At 36.8% G+C, this 23178-nt stretch overlaps 1 protein-coding gene across 8 annotated transcripts in view; it reads left to right on the top strand.

Moving 5' to 3' along the window:
• LOC111514369 (uncharacterized) overlaps window positions 1-23178 on the top strand; it is an 86382-nt gene that overhangs the window by 49253 nt on the left and 13951 nt on the right. For all 8 annotated transcript variants that reach the window (XM_074182619.1, XM_074182618.1, XM_074182616.1 and 5 more), the window contains exons 4-7: window positions 2777-3479; window positions 8342-8434; window positions 15743-16099; window positions 16675-16845. In XM_074182619.1, the coding sequence (XP_074038720.1) occupies window positions 2777-3479; window positions 8342-8434; window positions 15743-16099; window positions 16675-16845 (1324 nt within the window). The remainder of the gene's footprint in view (window positions 1-2776; window positions 3480-8341; window positions 8435-15742; window positions 16100-16674; window positions 16846-23178) is intronic.

Raw genomic sequence — 23178 nt, 5'->3', positions numbered from 1 at the left:
AATCATCTCAAAACAAGAAATATAGAAATGTAGGTTTTCACAGCTGGCGTCAATGTTTTGGTGACAATCTCCAGATTTTAACCAAAGAAGATAACAGTAAAGCCCGGAAACTAACCAAAACATACTATATTTCTTCGGTGTTTCAATAGAAAGGAGCAGCAATCGCATTTGAGAATTCCTAGAAGAGAATATTCAAATTCAATATTCCCGAATAGATGTATAGGTCAAAAAGGTGACTTGGAATAGCCAGTTAGATCACCTGATCTCATCCCATCAGATGTGTTCCCATTAGGTCATCCTTAAACATGGTATTTTGAATATATTTTAAAAGGATGGAGCAACAACCATAGCTTGGAGTTTCTGAAATAAAATATTTGAATGCAATATTCAAGAATATTTGACCAGGCTGAAAAATTGCCTTAAAATGGCCAGCAAGATGACCTGACCTCATACTATTAGACTTTTTCATATAAGATCATCTCATAATGAAGTTTTTTTTTAATATACGATATTTCTTCGCAGAAGATGGAGCAGCAACCACATTTAAGAGTTCTCAGAATAGAATACTCTAATTAAATATTACCGAATAGATTAATAGGTCAAAACGGTGCCTAGGAATGGCCAGCAAGATCACCTGATCTCATCCCATTAGTTGTTTCTCCATTAGTTCATCCTTAAACAAAGTTTTTTGAATATAATACCAGCAATAGAATGGCCAGCAAGATCACCTGATCTCATCCCATTAGATGTTTCTCAATTAGTTCATCCTTAAACAAAGTTTTTTGAATATAATACATTTTTCTTCGTGGTTTTGATAGGATGGGGCAACAACCACAACTTGGAGTTTCTGAAATAAAATATTTGAATGCAATATTCAAGAATATTTGACCAGGCTGGAAAAGTGCTTTAAAATGGCCAGCAAGATGACCTGACCTCATCCTATTAGATATTTTTATTGTAAGATCATCTCAAAACACGGTTTTTCTGAATATTTCTTCGTGGTTTCAATAAGATGGAGCAGCAACCACATTTAAGAGTTCTCAGAATATAATACTTTAATTAAATATTACCGAATAGATGAATAGGTCAAAACGGTGCCTAAGAATGGCCAGCAAGACCACCTGATCTCATCCCATTAGATGTTTCTCCATTAGTTCATCCTTAGACAAAGTTTTTTGAATATAATACCAGCAATAGAATGGCCAGCAAGATCACCTGATCTCATCCCATTAGATTTTTCTCCATTAGTTCATCATTAAACAAAAATTTTTGAATATAATACATTTTTCTTCGTGGTTTTGATGAGATGGAGCAACAACCACAACTTGGAGTTTCTGAAATGAAATATTTGAATGCAATATTCAAGAATATTTGACCAGGCTGGAGAAGTGCCTTAAAATGGCCAGCAAAATGACCTGACCTCATCCTATTAGATATATTTATTGTAAGATCATCTCAAAACACGGTTTTTCTGAATATTTCTTCGTGGTTTCAATAGGATGGAGCAGCAACCACATTTAAGAGTCCTCAGAATAGAAAACTTAATTAAATATTACCGAATAGATGAATAGGTCAAAACGGTGCCCAAGAATGGCCAGCAAGATCACCTGATCTCATCCCATTAGATGTTTCTCCATTAGTTCATCCTTAAACAAAGTTTTTTGAATATAATACCAGCAATAGAATGGCCAGCAAGATCACCTGATCTCATCCCATTAGATGTTTCTCCATTAGTTCATCCTTAAACAAAGTTTTTTGAATATAATACCAGCAATAGAATGGCCAGCAAGATCACCTGATCTCATTCCATTAGATGTTTCTCCATTAGTTCATCCTTAAACAAAGTTTTTTGAATATAATACATTTTTCTTCGTGGTTTTGATAGAATGGAGCAACAACCACAACTTGGAGTTTCTGAAATAAAATATTTGAATGCAATATTCGAAAATATTTGACCAGGCTGGAAAAGTGCCATAAAATGGCCAGCTGGATGACCTGACCTCATCCTATTAGATTTTTCATTCTAAGATCATCTCAAAACAAGGTTTTTCTGAATATTTCTTCGTGGTTTCAATAGGATGGAGCAGCAACCACAATTAAGAGTTCCCAGAATAGAATATTCAAATTAAATATTACCGAATAGATGGATAGGTCAAAACGGTGCAAGGAATGGTCAGCAAAATCACCTGATCTCATCCCATTGGATACTTTTTCATAAGGTCATCTCCAAAACAACGTTCACCGAACAAAATCTGCCTATTTATTGTAAGATATGAAAGGATTATCTTCTGAATATTTCATTGAATAGTATGTGAAATGAAGTTATTTTCCTTTGAGTTTTTCCATGTGAGGCACAAAGAATTTCAATCTGTTCAAACATATCTAAACATGACCTTTTCTGCTGATTTCAATTTCAAAGGAAACCAATTTGTGGGTAATAGCACAGAAAGTGTGCAAAATTTTTGTGAAATGAATAATTGTTTGCACATGAAACTTTTTTGGCTTTTTCCACCTGTATTTTGGAATTCAAGTTTTCAGTATTTAAAATAGTTCAATCTCGAATAACCACCAGAGATATAACAAAGTTGATGGTTCTATTTTGAATTCAAAAATGTTTCTTTCATTCAAGGTACAACTCAACTCAAGGTCTCCAAAAATTAAAGTCGACGACTTTTCAAAATATTTCCAAAACAAATCGTTTGGTTCTGTGAACTGTTCGGCGGAAATATCACTATGAAATTTCATCATATTTCCTCACTTTCCAACGATTTTTCAGAGATCAAATCAGCAGAAGAAAAACCACCACCAAGCGAAGTGTCGATGACTCTGGAAAAAGATCCAATCCCACGCCAACCTTTTCCTCTAGGGGCCGTTTCCGATCCAGAGACAACCCCCCAATCATCGACGAATCGAAGCTGGAAGTTTTGCCTCTTTTCGAAACAGAACCAAAGATAGTCAACACCGAAGTCCTAGCCAGAAGCAGATCCAGAGGAGGCAACAGAGCTGACGACGAGGCAATCGTGACAAAGCTCAAAACCGAATCCAATGAGATAGAGCCTCCAGCTTACAATTCCAGAAGTAGAGTTAAAGAGAGCTTCCTCACCAGCGCTACAGAAAACGATGAGAAACTCATGAAACCTGTTAGCGTAAGTGTGAACATTGAATCGAGAACTCAGGCAGATCCCACCCCGAGAAGGTCTTCGGTTGTTAGAGAGTCTGTTGTAGCGGAGGTCAGCGAGATCACTTCTAGAAGAACGGTGGTCAGGAGGAAGAACAACAGAGGCGTTATCAAAGCAATTTCCAAAGAGGACAAGCCTAAGGTAGTAGTTGGGAAGCTGATACCCAACTCCAGAGGCAGCAAGAAATCTGAGGTTAATTTGAGCGCAATAGGAAAGAAGAAGGAGGGAGAGGAGATAGATGAGGCTGATAACTATCCCGAACCGTTCAAGGCCTTGATCAAAGCGAAGAAAGGGAAGAAGGTGTGTATGTTGAGATGATTTTGAAAGCAATCTTTGACTATTTCAGAACGGGGTTCTATCTATTTTAGGGTCTTATTTAGATGCTCAATTTTGTTTGAGGGGATGAATAGAAATGGTAGATGTTGATTTCAACCGGCATCGCCCGGTTTCAAGGGTGGGAATACAAGGAAAAATTGCATAATGGCGCTCCTAGAGGCAAAATAGCTCCCCAATCGGATCTTCAGGTGGGGGCTGATTTGACACAGAATTGAAGTCAGTGCTTGAACAATCCCCGTCAATTTTCTTTATCCCGGCTATGATTTCCACTCCCGATTCAGGCGTAACTTTAAAATATCTCTTTTTACCAAAAGCAATCTCACCTGTCAACGAGAGGAAATGCTGGAACCCCAAAACTCAGATGTTATGTGGTTTTGAATAATATCACAGAAGATCACTGCGTTTATCGACCACCAAGCGATACACACTATAGAGCACTTTCTTTTCACTTGCAAATACTATTGACTTTCTGCGTATTCCATATACTGTGATTTCTATATCCACAATATCGAATGGCTCAAATTTTCAAATGTAAAAGACGGACAAGGTCGAGAAGCAGAGGCTTTTGCAGTAAACAGTGGACCTACCCAAATTATAAATGAGTCAACCAGAATGCCTGGCCTAGTCTTCTGGATCAATGCCTAAAAACCAATTCAGAAATTCACACACTCACCGTGAGGTGTCCACTGAGATCTTCTGACCACAAACTCATTTCATTGTTGAGTGAATTCCTGATGAATGTTGGGGAACAATCTAAGCCGCACAAAGTTTGGCACTACAGATTTGCTGAGTGGGATGATCTTCAAGACCATTTTCGAAATGGCCAGCTCTAATGATCCGTCAACTTGTGCTTCTGAGGTCACGGAAGCTATTCTATCATCCATGGATGCAAATATTTTTTTTTCAGTGGGTATAAACATGTTTGGGAAAATGCCTTCTACCATTGCTGAGTTTCTGAACCTCCCGGAACCAAAGGAATATACAGGTCACTGTTCCAGGAGGTCTTCTGCTTCTTTGCTAGCAGTATCAGTAGCAAATATAACGGATATTCAGAAGCACGGAGGATGGAAATCTACAACCGTTGCTGAGGGTTACATCGATCAATCTATATCTTATAAGAATGCTTATAAAAATGCAATAGCTAGTTCCAACGTTACAGCATCGCCCTTTCCACTTCAAGAATTAAATGTTAATGCCAATGAAATTGTCATCTCAGATAGTTCAAATACACACATCGGAAAAGTCTAGGGATATTTTTAAAAATGGCAATATTTTTTTTTTAGATCGCTTTAGGGAAAAAAAAGTTGACGGGTGATTATTAAACGAATGTAACTTACAACAAAATTTATTAAATGGTCAAAAATACTGAGTGCGCATATAAGCAAAACTAAAAAAAATATGGCTCTTCTTTGGCACCCCGAAAAAAAATCATAATACAAAAAAAATTGGAATCAGTACAAAGTATGGTCTCCACGCTGGTTTATTACGGCCCTACATCTATCGTGCATCGACAAAATGAGATTGTCAATGTCTTGTTGAGGTACATTTGCCCATTCAGCGATTAAAAGCTCTCTCAATTGAAACGTTGTGTGAATGTTCCCCATATGCGGAGTAATTCTTCATTGAAGCATGTCCCACACATGCTCGATGGGATTCAGGTCCGGTGATTGTGCTGGCCATGGCAATACATCAACTCCTTCGTTGGTGAGCCAGTCAGTCACTAGACGCGCGACATGTATGTGTATCTATATCTATTGTTCATAATAAAACTTCCTTGAAAGTTGAACAATTATGTTTTGTTTATTGCTATTTGGTCAAAAAAAATCGTGTTAAAAATATTTCCAACACTAGTGTTCTTTCACTAGTTCGGACTTCCATTGTCTACTATATAAAATGATTTGAAATCCCTGAAACAACTAAAAAAGAAGAATTAAAAATGAATAGCTGAAAATAACAATTATATTAAGCAAAATAAACCTGAAATGAAATAATAGTGAAATAAACTACAAGTAAAATACAACAATTGAATAAATAAAAACAAAATAAAAATAAAGGAATGAAAAAAGTAAATAAAAATAAAAAGTGTAGAGATTCCAAGTCACGTTAGTTCACTTAGACCGACCACTTAAACCGATCATTAGCTCCAGATATTCGGCTACTCAAAATTTGTCTAGATTTTCACTTCTCTTAATGCAACCATTACAAGGAAAAACATCGTCTTTCGTGAAGAATTCAAGGCATTTTGTCGAACTACTAGGGTCAATTGAAATCACAAAGGAAGATCAACTAATTAGTTTCGACGTGGAAAGCCTTTACACCAACGTTGCGGTCGAAGAAGCACTCCAAATCATACAGAGAAAGCTATCCGAAGACGGGAACCTGAAAGAGAGAACGAATCTACCTATAGAAGTAGTTACTAGGATGCTGTGTACGAAACTGTTGTTTCCAATTGAAGGACAAACTCTTTACACAAGATGAGGGACTGCCAATGGGATCGCCACTTTCACCAGTCATAGCCAACATATATATGGAGTGGTTTGAAACTCTGGCCATTGAAGAAGCCCACAAGAAACCTCGGGTCTGGTTAAGATATGTTGACGACACCTTCATAATATGGAACCATGGAAATACTGAACTAGACGCCTTCCTGAAACACATCAACAGCTTGAGACCTTCCACCAATTTCACAATGGAGAAGGAAATCCACAACGAATTGCCATTTTTAAACATTTTGGTGAAGAGGACCGACACTAAGTGGGAAATATCTGTATACCGAAAACCACTCGTACGGGACAGTATCTGAACCACGAATCCAACCACCATCAATCGACTGAAAGAGGAATCATCAGAACTATATAAGACCGTGCTTTTGGGCTCTGTAATACGAAGGAAGGTCTCGAGAAGGAACTAGACATCATCAAAAATGATCTTCAACGAAATGGCTACTCCAAAGCGATGGTAGAAAAGACTTTGGCTGAAAGACAGCAGGAGCCTCGTAAGGAAGAGAAGCCATCAAAACCAGTGCTTGCACTTCCCTACATCAAAGGATTATCGGAGAGGATAAGAAGAATTGGTTCCAAGGACGACATCAGAACCTGCTTCAGATCCGGTAACACTATCCGTAGCAGCCTCACGAAAACCAGGCCACCAAATGCGGACTGCGATTCCAAGAATTGCATTTATCGGATACCCTGTGAGTGCGGAAAATCCTATATTGGTGAAACTAAGAGGCCATTGAATGTTCGCATTGCCGAGCACAAGAAACACACACAGCGAGGGGAAACCAGCAAATCAGGAATAGCAGACTATGTTTGTATCTATCAACACAACATCGAGTGGTCCCAAGCTGAGATCTTGCACAGAGAGGAACATTGGTTCAGGAGAAAATTCAGGGAAGCCGCATACATGCTGTCCAACAACGTATTCAGCCAGGCCAGCGTAGAAATCCGCAATATATGGAAACCCATCATCAAGCGAAAAATGGCCAACTCCCACCAAAACGGTCATCTCCCACGGAACCAGCGAAGCGGAAAATGTAAAGCAGGGATAAGTGAAAGTACTCGAACAACCTATAAATAGTCATCTCTCGGAGGAATCAGTCCAGTCATCACCCGAAGACGATTGTAGATACTAACAATCGAAACGTCAGTGAACCAACGTGACGTGAAGGTGACAAAATTACAAACGAAATAGATATAATGAAGAGATGGAAAGAATATTTCCAGACACTACTAGGTCAAGGAAATGAAGAAGGATCAACAGAAACAACAGAAAGGAACCAGTTAAACGAAAGCGAACCATTGATAGAAATGCAACTATATATAGGCCAGTATTAACATATGGATGTGAATCTTGGATATTAACAAAAAAAATCAAAAGTAGAATACAAGCAACAAAAATGAAATACCTGAGGAGAATTATAGGAGTGACAAGGAGAGATAAGATAAGAAATACACGAATAAGAGAAGAACTAGACATAGAAGGCATTATTTCATTTATAGAACAAAAACAATTAAGATGGTGGGGACACATACAGAGAATGCCAAACAAAAGACCTGTGAAACAAATCTATGAAGCGAAAACACAAAACAAGAGAAGAAGAGGAAGACCTGAAAAAACCTGGAACGACATGATAGGAAAAATTCTACACGGAAGAAATAAACAATGGAACGAAGTAAAGACACTGGCTAGAGATAGAAAGGAATGGAAAAAGTTCATAAAGCAACAATAAAATGATAACCCGACACCCTGAGGGATATATTTATTCAATTGTTCTATTTTACTTGTAGTTTATTTCACTATTATTTCATTTCAGGTTTATTTTGGTTAATATAATTGTTATTTTCAGCTATTCATTTTCAATTCTTCTTTTAGTTGTTTCAGGGATTTCAGTAGACAGTAGTCCGAACTAGTGAAATTCATCATGAAACATTGTCAATCACCTTAAAAAACTAGTGTTCTTCGTAAACATCATCTTTCAGTACTCTTGACAACCATTAAAAATATCTCTTTTAATGGCAGTTGTACAAAAATATATTTTTCTTGTGGAATCAATGATAGGAACTTCATTTTGTTGCATACTTTCTGGCGGGCATTTCTGTGAAACTACGACTTCATGATGGCCTTGATAATTCTCGAAATAAACAGTACTTTGAATTCTCCTCATCTCATTGTTGTCTCTCAAACTGCTTCACATCCTCTGTTCATTCAACCGGGTTATATAACACACGCGGAAATGCGTAAACACTCGTAAATCACCAGAAGAATCTCGGACAACAATGGCCTCCCAAACAATGAAAGTTTACATTGAACTTGCTCTTTTTCAGGAGTCAAGATCGTCTCCGGAGGATCTCGCTCTCACGAACATCATGACTTCGTCTTTCACGACCGCTCGTAGCACATCAGGACCTGTCAAAGAGGTGAGGACTTGATTAAATATTTGTTCATTTTGTATTTGCGTCATCAGGAATTCCCACGCTGCATTGAAATTGCGGGAAAATGACTGGTATTCCACAAGGCACCATATTGGGGGCAAAAGATTAGGTTAGGTCTAAACCCATACAACAACGGATATCTTATTGATGTACGATGGATATCCATTATATATCCAATTTATATCCAAAGGATATCTCATGGACATCCATAAGATATCCTCAGGCCACCAACTTGGACGTCCATAAGATATCCATGAAAGACGTCCATAATATATCCGCAAAGGACGTCTTTAAGATATCTGCCATGGACATCCATAGGGTATTCGAGAGGTAAGTCCATAAGATATCCATTACGGACGTCCATGAGATGTTCTCCGTGGACATTTATAAGATATCCTTCATGGACGTGTATACTTTATATTGTTATAATTGATTTTGGTCGACATGTGTGGGACAATAGGTGACGAGTGTTTCCTAATAGTAGATTAAAACATTTTGGGATGTTATTCGACAGTAAATTTTAGTACGAAAAGCTCATATATAAATATCTGCATCAGCAGCAGTTAAAAAGAACAATATATAATGTTGATTCAAGTGTATTTGTGTTAACATTTCATTTAAACTGTCAGTTCAACAAGCTCAGTATTCTATATAGTATTGAATAACGCAAACATATTACTTTAATATTGGAGATATAAAATAGTTAAAAAAATATAATGGTTCATTTGTTTTTCGAGGACCTAGTATACCATAATTTGTAGAGCAACTGAATAGAAGAGAATGTGTGTAAATGATTTGTAATAAACATATTCAATGATTCCTAACATAAAAAATTTAACTATTCACCAAACAGTTTGGAAAAACAAAAAATACCGATTCCATAAAAGAAGAATTACCAAAAACATAGACAAAACCTTTGATGATGTGTACACCATCCACAGTCAGTTAGAAGTTAGAAGGGGTAATTATAATGCCTGGGTATTTGCCTCATCAAGACAAGACATCATCACTAGGATGGGCATCAGTGATATCATCACTACTCGAAGTGGAGGAAACTGAACTGGAATATTCACGAGGTCTTATATTGGAAAATGATGAATCATTGGTGTCGGTAGTCTCCAAACAGGTGGATGATCCTGCACTGCCTTGTAATTTTAACTCCTTTCTTGTTCTCTTGTGTATTTCATGGAGCATTTTTTTTCTTTTAACATTTTGTTTTTCCATCTTTCAACACTATTCAAAATGCGTTTTCGTATAAAAATTTGATTATATAGCTGTCAGGTTATAAAATATTTAATGGAATATTTACCTGCTTGGACTGCTTTTAATAAGATTTACAAATCAAACACCGATTCAAATAAACATCTAAATGGGATCATAACAACTAATAAAAACACTAGGTACTTCACAAACTACGGACCACACGTGTCTCTTTTCCCAGTCTTTGACGTTTGACCAGGCAATTCAACATGCAACATGAAATGTCAAACGGCATGCTCAGTTGCACTTACAGTGTTGCTACAGCTGTTTGACAAGAACTGCATGGTAGATCAGTGGTTTTTGAGCAGAGAATTGGTAAATATTGGTGAAAAGTACATTAGATACAAGTCCTTTAGATAATATCCAGTCATGTCTGGGAGGATATCCAGTTTTTCAATATCTTATGGATATTCAATTTTGGATATCTTATGGTTATCTGTTTTGGATATCTTATGGATGTCAAAAATATGTCCTCGGGAGAATATCCAGTTTTTGTATATTTTACGGATATTCAATTTTGGATATCTTATGGTTATCTGTTTTGGATATTTTATGGATATCAAAAATATGTCCTCGGGAGAATATCCAGTTTTTGGATATCTTATGGATATTCAATTTTGGATATCTTATGGTTATCTGTTTTGGATATTTTATGGATATCAAAAATATGTCCTCAGGAGAATATCCAGTTTTTGGATATCTTATGGATATTCAATTTTGGATATCTTATGGTTATCTGTTTTGGATATTTTATGGATATCAAAAATATGTCCTCGGGAGAATATCCAGTTTTTGGATATCTTATGGTTATCTGTTTTGAATATCTTATTGATGTCCAAAATAGGTTCCCGGGAGAATATCCAGTTTTTTGATATCTTATGGATATCCAAAATAGGTCCAAGGATATTCCGACTTGATTTGGACATAAATTGGATATCCATAAGATATCCAGTGTTATCTGGGAAGTGAGACCAATTAGCTTGAAACCGGTCTGCAAGTGTGCCTGTTCCTATAATTGAAAATTGATTCCAGCAGTTGTGTCGTCAACAGCATATGCAGAAAATAGTTGATTTGTTTTGTTTCTTTTTTTTCTTTGGAAGATTCACACATTTTTTCAGATAAAGATGGTGAAGTAGAAAGCCGAAACCTTTTTTTCCCAAATGACTCATTGACTTGTTTTTCATAAAATTTCTACCTTTTCATTACTTGTATTTGTCTCTTTTTACTAGCCAATTGAATTCGCTTTTTACAGGTTGTCGAAACTAGATTAAAAATTATTATCTGTTCGGGCCGTAGATCATAGTAATGTTTTGAAAAGATTAAATGTGTTAAATCTTTCACAGTGAAAATCAAAATGAATTGTATTAGCAAGTTTTCAAAAACAACTTCCATTCCAAAGGAAGTTGAACACACTCTCCAACCTTTATTCCTTGGAACTTTATCCTTGTGACATTAAAACCTTTGTAACAAATTTAGAAACATCCTGTTAGTAACATCATTTTCGGAATCACATCATTCTAATCAGAACAACCAAATGTTCGAAACCAATCAGCAACTACTTTCGATCTGGCGAATTATTCAAAAAAATATGATGAATATGCAACGTACGCGGTGATCGCCAGGAACAGCTTTCTCTTTTGAAAGTAAATACAAACCAGATTGAAGTCAAGGGTTAAAAATTCGAGACGAATGGAACGTAAAAGAACTCTGCGATGGTAATAACGTAATAATAATTATTGCTCTGTGATATCTGTAACGTTATTAAAACGTAATCAGAATTGTTACGGTGTTTAGACAAGGGGCACGATGGTTTTTAAAGTTACTGCACGAATTATTGGTCAAGCTAGAGCTGGATGCGGGGCGATGTATATACAGAGCTGAAAGAAGTGATTTATTAATCTCCTCCAGGCAGTTACTACTCATGTGGATTGCGTTTGTAACTATAGTAACTCATTGTACAGCTGTGTCACTGAAATTAACCCAAAACCCAAGTGTATCAGGTGGACTGAAAAGTTCGTACGGTAACACACAGATGGCGATACTTAGTATTGAATTCATATGACTTTTAGTCAACCCTAACCTTCAAAAGACACAAATTTCACAGCTGTCTGACTATTAGTTTGGGAGATAGAACATTTTGGGTGAAGCAACTATTCTAAGTTTGAAAAAAAAGGAAATGAAGAAATTCCTCTTGGGAAGATATATATACAGAGCTGAAAGAATGTGAAAGTGATTTATTCATCTCCTCCAGGCAGTTACTACTGATGTGGATTGCGTTTGTAACTATAGTAACTCATTTTACAGCTGTATCACTGGAATTACAAAGGCTACTTCTCAAAAGCTTAGAGCACTGTTCCGAACCAGAAAACTATACAAACCTCAACAGCCTTTGATGTTTTATGAAGCTCAGTTTATTAAACTATAGATCTAGTGTGAAGCCCTGAAAGTAGAGGGGATACGAGGCTTCTGTGGCACAGCGTACATTATTATAATAATAATGAATGAAAAATCGCTTTCAAAAAAAAAACATGACATCAATGTGTACAGGGTGTCTCAAAATACGTCATTTGAAAAACATGACAGTTTAACGAGGTTCTATAGTTTTGGCGTGTCATTCTTCAAAGTGTACAGGGTGTCTCATTCAAGAAAAAACATACCAGGTGGGGGCCTAACGTTTTAGCGTGCGATCCCAATGGAAAACGTTTGAAAATGGAGCAATAGGGGGTATTCAGCAATGACATTTCAAAATACGTCAGATGCATTCTTTCGTATCAGTTGGGGAATGGGGGAGTGGGAGTAAAGCGACTGTTTTATAATAGATGACACTTTGGGTACGTCAAAGACGGAAGTTAAGCTGGACATTGAAAATATCGAACTCAAAGTCAAACGAATCTTTCCGCATGATCAAATTAAATTGCAACTTTTGAAAGCTATCCAAGCTGACACTCCTATTCTCATACCGTTCAGAAAATGGGAACTCCATATGCTGCCTGCTCTTACACAAGGTGCAAAAAATGAAATATGGGCCGTCAAGACTTCCTCGTTTCTCGAAAGCACTCGCTTTATGCTTGTATGTTTCCATAAAGATTGTGATTACACCAAAGTCACCAATGACCCAACGCAATTCAACCATATAAATATCACCAATATAATGTTGACTCTGAACGGTGAAACTACCCCAAAGAGAATATGCATCTGAATTTTGCAAAGGGGAATCATTCGCGAGCTTATTCCAACTACACACAATTCGGTCTCAGCTACAAAATGACTAATCAACATAACCCTCTTCTCACGTCCATCGCCTTTTTGGACAAGGCTCTCTTTGTCATCGATTGCTCTAGACGGGATGAAAGCATCAAAAGTTGCAGGGTTGATGTAAAACTTGAAATCGAAGCATCCGAGGGATTTCATTGAACACCTTCCACTCAGCGAAATTAACAAGAAATGGAACTGAACATGTGATTTTGCTGCAGTATCAATCGAAGAGTCAACATGAGAATAGCTGTCGTAGATATTCAATGTTTCATTATCGAGCAACAATTCCATCCTAAGGAGATAGCTATTAGGATCGGAATTCAATGTAGTAACTTTTTACTGTTGCCACGCATACCATTTTCCTGTTTGAGTAAAGAAGATCGTCGTACCGCCTGTTACTTGGAGCGAAACGTTCACGAATTGAGGTATTCCTCTGGCTTTGTGGAATATAATCAATTGGATGCCATCCCCTTGAAAAATCTACAAGGTATCGATATCATTTATGTGCGAGGTCATCAGAAACGTGACTATCTAGCAGCGAAATTTCACGAGTTGATATATTTACACGCGTCGTGAATTTGGAGGACTATGGCACTACGACATGGATGGTTCCCACATTCGACAATAACAACAACGAAGGTGTCTCACCTTGTATGCATCACATTCACAACCGAATCAAATATAATTGCAGTCTCCAAATTGCAGATATTCTATACAAATGGCTTTGTGTTATGTTACCAAAATGAAAATGTATAATAAATTTCTATTCAAAATATTTTATTTCTTTTTTCTACCTAACCTCAACACCAGATGATGGCGACAACGAATAAAATCCCTCCAAACCCCCAATGCCCCGTGTATTCGTTGCCCCCACTCCCCCATTTCCCAACTAACAGGAAAAACCGCATTTGACGTATTTTTAAATGTCATTGCTAAATACCCCCCCCATTGCCCCATTTTTAAACGTTTCCCATTGAGATGGCACGCTAAAACGTTAGGCCTCCACCTGGCATGTTTTTTTCTTAAATGAAACAACCTGTACACATTGAAGAATGACACGCCAAAACGATAGAGCCTCGTTAAACTGTCATGATTTTTGAATGATGTATTTTGAGACACCCAGTACACATTGACGTCATGTTTTTTCCTTGAATCCAATTTTTCTTTCATTATTATTATTATACCATTATTTTTCACGCCGACGTATTTTGAGACACCCTGTACATGTCTTTTTCCTAAACGATGAGACACCCTGTATGGCAGCTATGTTTTTCTTAATTACGTTGGCAGCAATGTTCTTTCTCTAATGCCCGTGGCCATGTTTTTTTCTGTAACCCGATTTTTCATTCATTATTGTTATTATACCATTATTTTCCACGCTGATGTATTTTGAGACACCCTGTACACTTCGACGCCATGTTTTTTTCTATTACGTTGGCAGCCATGTTTTTTCTTCAACGGCCGTCGCCATGTTTTTTTCTTCAATCCGATTTTTCCTTCATTATTATTACTATATCATTATTTTTCCACGCTGACGTATTTCAGACACCCCGTACATGTTTTTTTCTTAAACGATGAGACACCCTGTATGACAGCCATGTTTTTTTCTATTAAGTTGGCAGTCATGTTTTTTCTTTAATGTTCGTGGCCATGTTTTGCTCTTTAATCCGATTTTTTATTCATTATTATTATTATACCATTATTTTCCACGCTGACGTATTTTGAGACACCCTTTACATGTTTTTTTCTTAAACGATGAGACACCCTGTATGACAGCCATTTTTTTTTCTATTAAGTTAGCAGCCATGTTTTTTACTTTAATGCCCGTGGCCATGTTTTTTCTTTAATCCGATTTTTCATTCATTATTATTATTATACCATTATTTTCCACGCTGACGTATTTTGAGACACCCTGTACATGTTTTTGTCTCAAACGATGAGACACCCTGTATGACAGCCATGTTTTTTTCTATTAAGTTGGCAGTCATGTTTTTTCTTTAATGTTCGTGGCCATGTTTTTTTTTTAATCCGATTTTTCATTCATTATTATTATACCATTATTTTCCACGCTGACGTATTTTGAGACACCCTTTACATGTTTTTTTCTTAAACGATGAGACACCCTGTATGACAGCCATTTTTTTTTCTATTAAGGTGGCAGCCATGTTTTTTTCTTTAATGCCCGTGGCCATGTTTTTTCTTTAATCCGATTTTTCATTCATTATTATTATTATACATTATTTTCCACGCTGACGTATTTTGAGACACCCTGTACATGTTTTTGTCTCAAACGATGAGACACCCTGTATGACAGCCATGTTTTTTTCCTTCAACGGCGGTGGCCATGTTTTTTTCTTCAATTCGATTTTTCGTTCATTATTATTATTATTATATCATTATTTTCCACGCTGACGTATTTAAGACACCCCGTACATGTTTGTTTCTTAAACGATGAGACACCCTGTATGACAGCCATGTTTTTTTCTATTACATTGGCAGCCATGTTTTTTTCTTTAACGCCCGTGGCCATGTTTTTTTCTTCAATCCGATTTTTCGTTCATTATTAATATTATACTGTTATTTTTGTAATTCCGCCGCGCCGTTATCTATCAAATGAATCTACTCGATGCTCATTCCATCCTTCTATGCGTCGATCACGTCGCACACGTCTCTTTCCCACTCACTACCGTAAGTACGCTGTGCCACAGAAGCCCTGTATCCCCTCTACTTCTGAAGATACAATTTAGTGAAATACAAAAACATTTCTTCAATTTTTAGGTGAACGATCAAGAGAACGAGCTGGTACCAAAATCACCCGCTCCCAAATCCCTAACATCCCGTTTAACTCGAAACCGTTCAACGCCATCTTCGGATCGAAGAACGGTGGCGAAAAAATCAACCATAGAGGTCAAATCTACGGCTCCAACGCTTTATACGACGCCTCTCTCCAGATTGAACAAGTACAAAGGCAAGCATCCAGGTCTCCCAACCAGGACCCTGACGTCGCAAAAATTCGACCGAAACGTGTCCTTCCGACCCAGAGAGGGGTATAGCACCGAGAGGAATAAGAAAGCTGGATTTAGCGGCAGAAGGAACGTGAACAGCAATGGGGAACCGATAATACTGTCTACCAAGGTGAGTATTTTCAGATATTCGTCCCTCCCTTCTTAAATTGTACTAGGTTTTTTGGAAGCGTCTACGGACCACTGCAGCTGCGCATGAAATCCTCTACAATAACTGAATTAAGTCTCTGATGCCTGTTTTTTCCATATATCATGCAAAGCTGAGCTTTACTAAGCTCAGCTTAAATGTTGATGTTATGCTTCGTAATTGCTTAAACTGAACCTGAAATGCATGTGACAACTCCTGAAAATTGCTGAAATTCTTCAAGTAAAGAATTTTAAGTCGTTATCGAATATTCGTCAAAATTTTGCAATTCTAGTAGAATTCTATCAAAATTGGTATATGGGTGAAAAATGAAAAAACAATCATCTTGTTTCTTTACCGATTTTCGAAATTTCGAGCAATAACTGCTTTTCTGGACATTTTTTGGAAAAAATGTCAAATTGGACAGGGAAGAAAAATCGGTTGTTGAACCATCTTACGCTTCAGCTAAAACTTTTCCATTATAACTTTCCATCTCCACCATCAATTTCTTCAAATCCGTTTTCAGTTCTCAGCAGATTATTCTTCTTCCACTACTGTTACAGATCCCGAAATACTCGACGTCTTTCAGAAGTTCGGAACGCGGCAAATTCAGAAATGAATTCTCCAGAGGAGCAGTGATACGTTCCACAACTAACCCCCCAAGGTATATTCCAACAATCCCGTCGGCCCCGTACATACCAACAGTGCCAACAGTGACTCCTCCTCGAACAACGGTAAGTGACATATATAGTGTCGAAGACCCATGAGTGATCAGCACTGTCACACGACCACAGAACGTACAGTTCCTCTTCTTCTTTTATTCATGGCCTGAGCAACAGAGGCCGATCACTTGATCTCAAACAAAACTAACTTTTGTCTTCCAAATGTTACATGGGTCTTCGAAACTTGCAAAAAATGAAATAGTACGCCTTTCACTCAAACTAAGCGACTTTTTCTTTGTCCTAAGGCAAGTTCTTGGTCAAAGGATGTGATAGACTACAACTGGTCACTCTCTAGAACAATCTGACGAATATCTTCTTTTTCACCGACACTGTCCTTCCACTATCTGCTCTTCTGCGATTTTCCTCCATACACTTCACACCGATATAGAGATATGTCTTCACTTTTCGGATGCGTACATTCAAAACCAAAAACACATGGGTTCAATTCAGATAATAATCACATTTGACGAATATAAGTCATGATCATCAAAAGTTTTGGAGTTCGCAGGGTTGTTAACTTGGACCTTGTCAGTTCGTTCCTTCATATAGAATGATTCCAATATACAGAGTGTACGGTAAAATATTCCAGTGACGTATTCCTGAGACAATTTTAAGAAAAAAAGTCTTCATGAACTTGTGTCCGGAAATGCTTCGTTTCGGAGATACGGGGTGTTGAAATTGAATTTTTTTGTTCGCTTTTTGAAAATAAAACCCGGGTTTTTTTGACGTGGGAAATTATAATTTCGTATTAATTTTCATGTAACATTTAGAGGGCGCTGCGTACGTTGTTGCTGAGAACATTACAAAAACTAAGTATGTGGTGGATCTTGTCAAAATAAACAACGTTTTCGTATAAAATGTTTAACGAAGAATGGTTCGCTTTCGAAATACAGATTGTTGAAATTTTTCAGAATATGGTAGGTTTTTGTCATAAGTTTTTTGCAACTTTAGTTACTTTCATCAAACTTTATACGCAGTATACCCGTACAGACTTCTTTTAAACTGAGCATTATCGAACTGCTTATTCAATCCAAATTTTAAAAAATCGCCAGGTTTGATTATTCAATTAGAAAGTGCTACATTTCGGAGTTTGCAAAAAAAAACAATTCGGAGAATTACTATGTTATTTATTAGGAAAATACACATAGAAAAATTGAACGAAACAACTATTACAACAACTGTTCAAAGTGACGACCCCCCAACAGTAATACAAGCTTCTGCTTTCCTCATCAAAGAATTCCGCACCCGTTGAAAAATGCCCGGAGTGTTTCTTATCGTTTCGCAGCAAGCTATGATGCGATCCCTCAACATTTCCTCGTTTTCAATGGGGCTAGCATAAGCTAGTGATTTTAGGTGTCCCCAAAAGAAAAAATCGACAGGGTTGAGGTCCGGTGACCTCGGGGGCCAATGCTCAGTTCCTCCTCTTCCTATCCATCCTTGGGGATCTGCTACGTCTGAAAAATGTCTTGCTATCACACTAAAATGAGCAGAAGCTCCATTGTGCATAAACCAAGAGTGATTTCGGACACCAATGGGAACATCTTCCATAAGTTGGGGGAGCTCGTGTTCCAAAAAATGTAGGTAAGCATCTCCATTCAAACGTAAAGGGAGAAAATAGAGCCCAATTAAATAACCCCCAATTATACCTACCCATACATTGAAAGAGAATCTGTCTTGGAAATGAGTTTGCGTTATCGCATGTGGTTTATCTTCCGCCCAGATTTGGTTGTTATGGAAGTTCATGATACCATTCCTTGAAAAATTAGCCTCATCTGTGAAGAGGATTTTCGATAAAATTTGCGGATGTTGTTCGAATTTTCTTTGAAGCCGTTGAGCAATTTCGATACGTGGTTGGAAATCACGTAGCGTAAGTGCCTGGACATACTGAATATGATAAGGATATAATTGATGTTCCTTTAAAATTCTGTAAACTGTCATGTGGCTCACATTCAAAGTTTGACTAATTTTTCTTGTACTTGTCTTTGGATGTTCACTAATTTCTGCGAGAACCACCTCCTCCAATTCTACAGCTCTTGTAGTCCGTGGCCGTTCTACTGCAGAATTTGTTTCAAAGCTTCCAGATTCGGAAAGTCGCCGGAAAAGATTCGCAAATTTCGCTGCACAAGGAGTCACGCGTTGGAGATACCTTTCCTGATAGATGCGTCTGGCCTCGCTTGAATTTCCGTCAGCCAAGCCGTATGCAAAAACCATATCAGCCATTTCAGCATTCATAAAGTCGGGCATGGCACCAAAAAACCACTTTATAAACTCCGAACTGTGAATTTGTCAATTAATAGTTAAAAATGTGACAGCGAACTTTCATTTTTATAAACAAACTTTCATAGCCTACTCGAGTCAATTAACTTAATTTGCAAGCGGAGGGTGACAAAAATTATTGAAATCAAATTTGGCTATGAAGTAATATGTATCGATATAGAAAATTTTAAGTATCTAAAACGATCGAAAACGATCACCTCCAGCGTTGTTGAGGAAGTGTATCTTTTTTACTTGGAAAAGGTGTGGGAATAAGGTTTTTTCATGAAAAGTACCAAAAGTTTACTGTTAAACAAGTTAGGGCAATCTGAAATAAATAATGACAGCGTACGCAGCGCCCTCTACATGAAAATTAATACGAAATTATGATTTCCCACGTCAAATAATCCCCAGTTACCAAATTTCGTACAAATAACTTACTTTTGCAAGAGTTATTTTCAAAAAGCGAAAAAAAATATTCGATGTCAACACCCCGTATCTCCGAAACGAAGCATTTTCGGACACAAGTTCCTATATACTTTTTTTTAATCGTCTCAGGAATACGTCACTTGGATATTTCAACGTATTTATGTTACACCCTGTAACTAGTTGGATATGTAAAATGAAATGAATCAGACTATTCCACTTACTTACATGAAATCAGCTGTAAATTGCCTCAAGCAACAGTTTTTAGTCTCCAGATATTACGAAATCAGATAGTTCAGTTTCTCATCATTACCTAGATCATGGGGTCGAGTATGGAACTCTGAGGAACTCCTCCATCTTCAATATTAGAATTATGAATACGTTAACTTTCTTTCACTATAATTATGAAACTTCAAGCATTGCATTTCTTTTCAATGGTTTTGAATTACGCAAATCATATGAATTCATTCTTGGTAAAGGGTTTATAATAGGTTATGTCCGTGTTCCACTTGGAACAAATAATATTAATAATATTCTTGCACTGTTATTTCAAACTGTGATCGATACCAAAATATCGATGCCTTTCCGGGGCACAGTTAGAACTGAAATATTTGTTTATCATTGGATGAAAAACTTGAAAAAGACTGAATTCAAATCGAGATGTTTTTGTTTTGTGTCAAAATCAAACTATTTGAAATAACACACAGTTTGAAACCAATCATGGCATTATTACACGATACTAAACATTCTTATATTCATCTCATATATACAGTGTGTCTGGGAGCCTGAGTTCATAAAGAAAGATTTATTGAATGGAAAACATATTTTATGTCTACGTGGATTCGCAAAATTTTTATCAAGAGTAGAAGAGACTTTTTTGAAGGCGAATTGAACCTGTTTCTTGAAAAAACAATGGCCATTTCTTGGATATTCGCAACGAGTTCGCTTCTCGTTTATTTAGGATGAATTTAACAAAAATATCAGTGGTCAGAACAATTTAAAAATCTATGTCAATATTGAATTCGGAAAATGGACCGGGACAACGGTTGTTTATGCAATCAATCCACAAACTCCATTTTCTGTTGAAGTACAGATGTTGTTAAAACACTGATGAACCTTGAACTCGATAAAACAGGCACTCCGTATATATAGTGAACTTAGACATTTTCTACACTTTCATTTTATATTTATGTAAACAACATTAGTTTTAAGAGAGAGGTGTACTATTTTATTTTTATACTTTCTATATTTTTCAATAAAACTCATGGCACATACATATTAGTTTTCTTTATTTTGTACATAGAAATTAATTGGTTTGTCGGATGGAAATAACTCATATTCCAAAAGATTCTCAATCAAACAAATTATCGGATGCTTCTGCGTTTATTAGCCGTGCTCTGCTGCTTCTTTTCGATTCAGTGGCCTCAGCAACTAAAGCTATCCGGCCAATTTGTAACGAACGTTGTTGTTGAAGCCAAGTGTGGGGGGCCTTCCACATTTGGGTTGAATTACCATCCAGGAGCTTGTCAAGCACAGCAAGCTAAAAATAACCCTGTTATATTATGCAGGCGAAAACAGTGGCTGTCCATGCAATACAAAGACATCGCACTACGAATTTTTCATCGTGACTTGTGCCTGCAGCGTTACAAAATCCATCTAGCCCTAGATCGATCCAACCGTGGCCGCATAGCTTTCGCAAAGTCTGCCGCAGTAGCAGACGAAACGTCAGGTATAAAAACCTGCAGTCCACGGCTAATAAACCCAGAAATATCGGACAATTTGTTAGACAACGGCCGTGAAACTTAACACAACAAGATTTCTAATCAATCAATAATTTCTGACCAACAATTTCTGAATAAAATATCACAAAGTTGGTGAAAGCATCTTGTTAACATAAGAGGATTGAGTGGAGAATTTACTAACTATTTTCATATCGAATCTCCGCCACCTTAATTTCTAATCGATGCAGATGAATTCAAAATTTTTGTTCCTTCGGTTTTATGCGGTCTCGAACTACTATAGTCTACGTCATACAGACTATAGTTTACGGATTAACTACTATAGTCTGCTGCAGTCTGACTACTACAGTCTGTTTGTAGGAAGGTAGTTAACTACAGTCTATAGTATACAGTAGACAGTTCAGTAGACTACAGTATATAGTCTTAAATCAACAAATCTGTCTACAGTCTATAATCTGACTACTACAGTCTGATTACTATCATCTACAGCATACAGTTTGTAGTCTACAATAAACGAAACAGTCTACAAAACGGTTTACTGTCTGATTATTATAGGCTACAGCATACATTCTTCAATATATAGTCAATAATACATTGTACAAAACAGTCTACAGCCTGACTACTATAGTCTACAATAAACAGTCAGCAGCCAACAGTCTACAGTCAGTAACACAGTCTACAGTAAACAATACAGTATACAGTCAACAAATCAGTCTGATTACTATAGTCTATTGTCAAGAGATAAATCTACAAAACAGTCTACAGTCTAACTACTATAGTCTACGTCATACAGACTATAGTCTACGGTATAACTACTATAGTCTGCTGCAGTCTGACTACTACAGTCTGTTTGTATGAAGGTAGTTAACTACAGTCTATAGTATACAGTAGACAGTTCAGTAGACTACAGTATATAGTCTAAAATCAACAAATCTGTCTACAGTCTGAAATCAATAAACGAAACAGTCTACAAAACGGTTTGCTGTCTGACTATTATAGTCTACAGCATACATTCTTTAATATATAGTCAATAATACATTGTACAAAACAGTCTACAGCCTGACTACTATAGTCTACAATAAACAGTCAGCAGCCAACAGTCTACAGTCAGTAACACAGTCTACAGTAAACAATACAGTATACAGTCAACAAATCAGTCTGATTACTACAGTCTATAGTCAACAGATAAATCTACAATACAGTCTACAGTGTCACAACTACAGTTTAATTACCATAATCTACAGCATACAGTCTATGGTGTAGATACAGTTTATAGTATACAGTCAACCATACAGTCTAAAAAAGGCTATATGTATGACTACTACAGTCTACAGTTAATAATATAGTCTAGAGTCTGACTACTATGTTTGAAACAAACTCATTTTTATGGTCACATAATAAAAATTTACCTATATTTACGTATCAACTAAATATCAATTTCATAGTTAGTGAACAGATTCAATGGAGGGGGCTTATTCAATTTTGTCATTCAGTAAATGTTCCGTATTCTCAAATCTATCGAATCGAAACATTCCAAAGGAATGAGTTTTCAATCTCTCCCTCCTAAATGTAACACATCATAGTTGTGATTGAACTCAAAATGTAGTTTACAATATGAAATTGTTTTCCACATTAAAAAAACTACGCTTAAGCTCTTTTATTCTTTGGGAAAATGTTCTTTCCGTTTGGCCAATATAAGATTTTTGGCAAACATCACAAACAAACGTATATAATCCTAATCCATACGAACAAAAGTTTTGTGTTTCCTGATATAAGAATTTTGCAGCCACGTAGTTTATAATTTTAGACTTTCACACAAATGAAATTCACATTATCAGCATCAGAGGTGGATACAAACTCTTGGCAGAATCATATAAACATTATAGGACTGTAAATCATTCAAATGGTTAGAGGAGCACATATTTCC

The sequence above is a fragment of the Leptinotarsa decemlineata genome, unplaced genomic scaffold, assembly GCF_025532065.1.
Source record: "Leptinotarsa decemlineata unplaced genomic scaffold, Ldec_3_MD MMD2_tig00026328_RagTag_RagTag, whole genome shotgun sequence".
Classification (NCBI taxonomy): Eukaryota; Metazoa; Arthropoda; class Insecta; order Coleoptera; family Chrysomelidae; genus Leptinotarsa; species Leptinotarsa decemlineata.
Note: the sequence above shows the minus strand (reverse complement) of the source record. Positions and strands in the feature narration are given on the sequence as shown.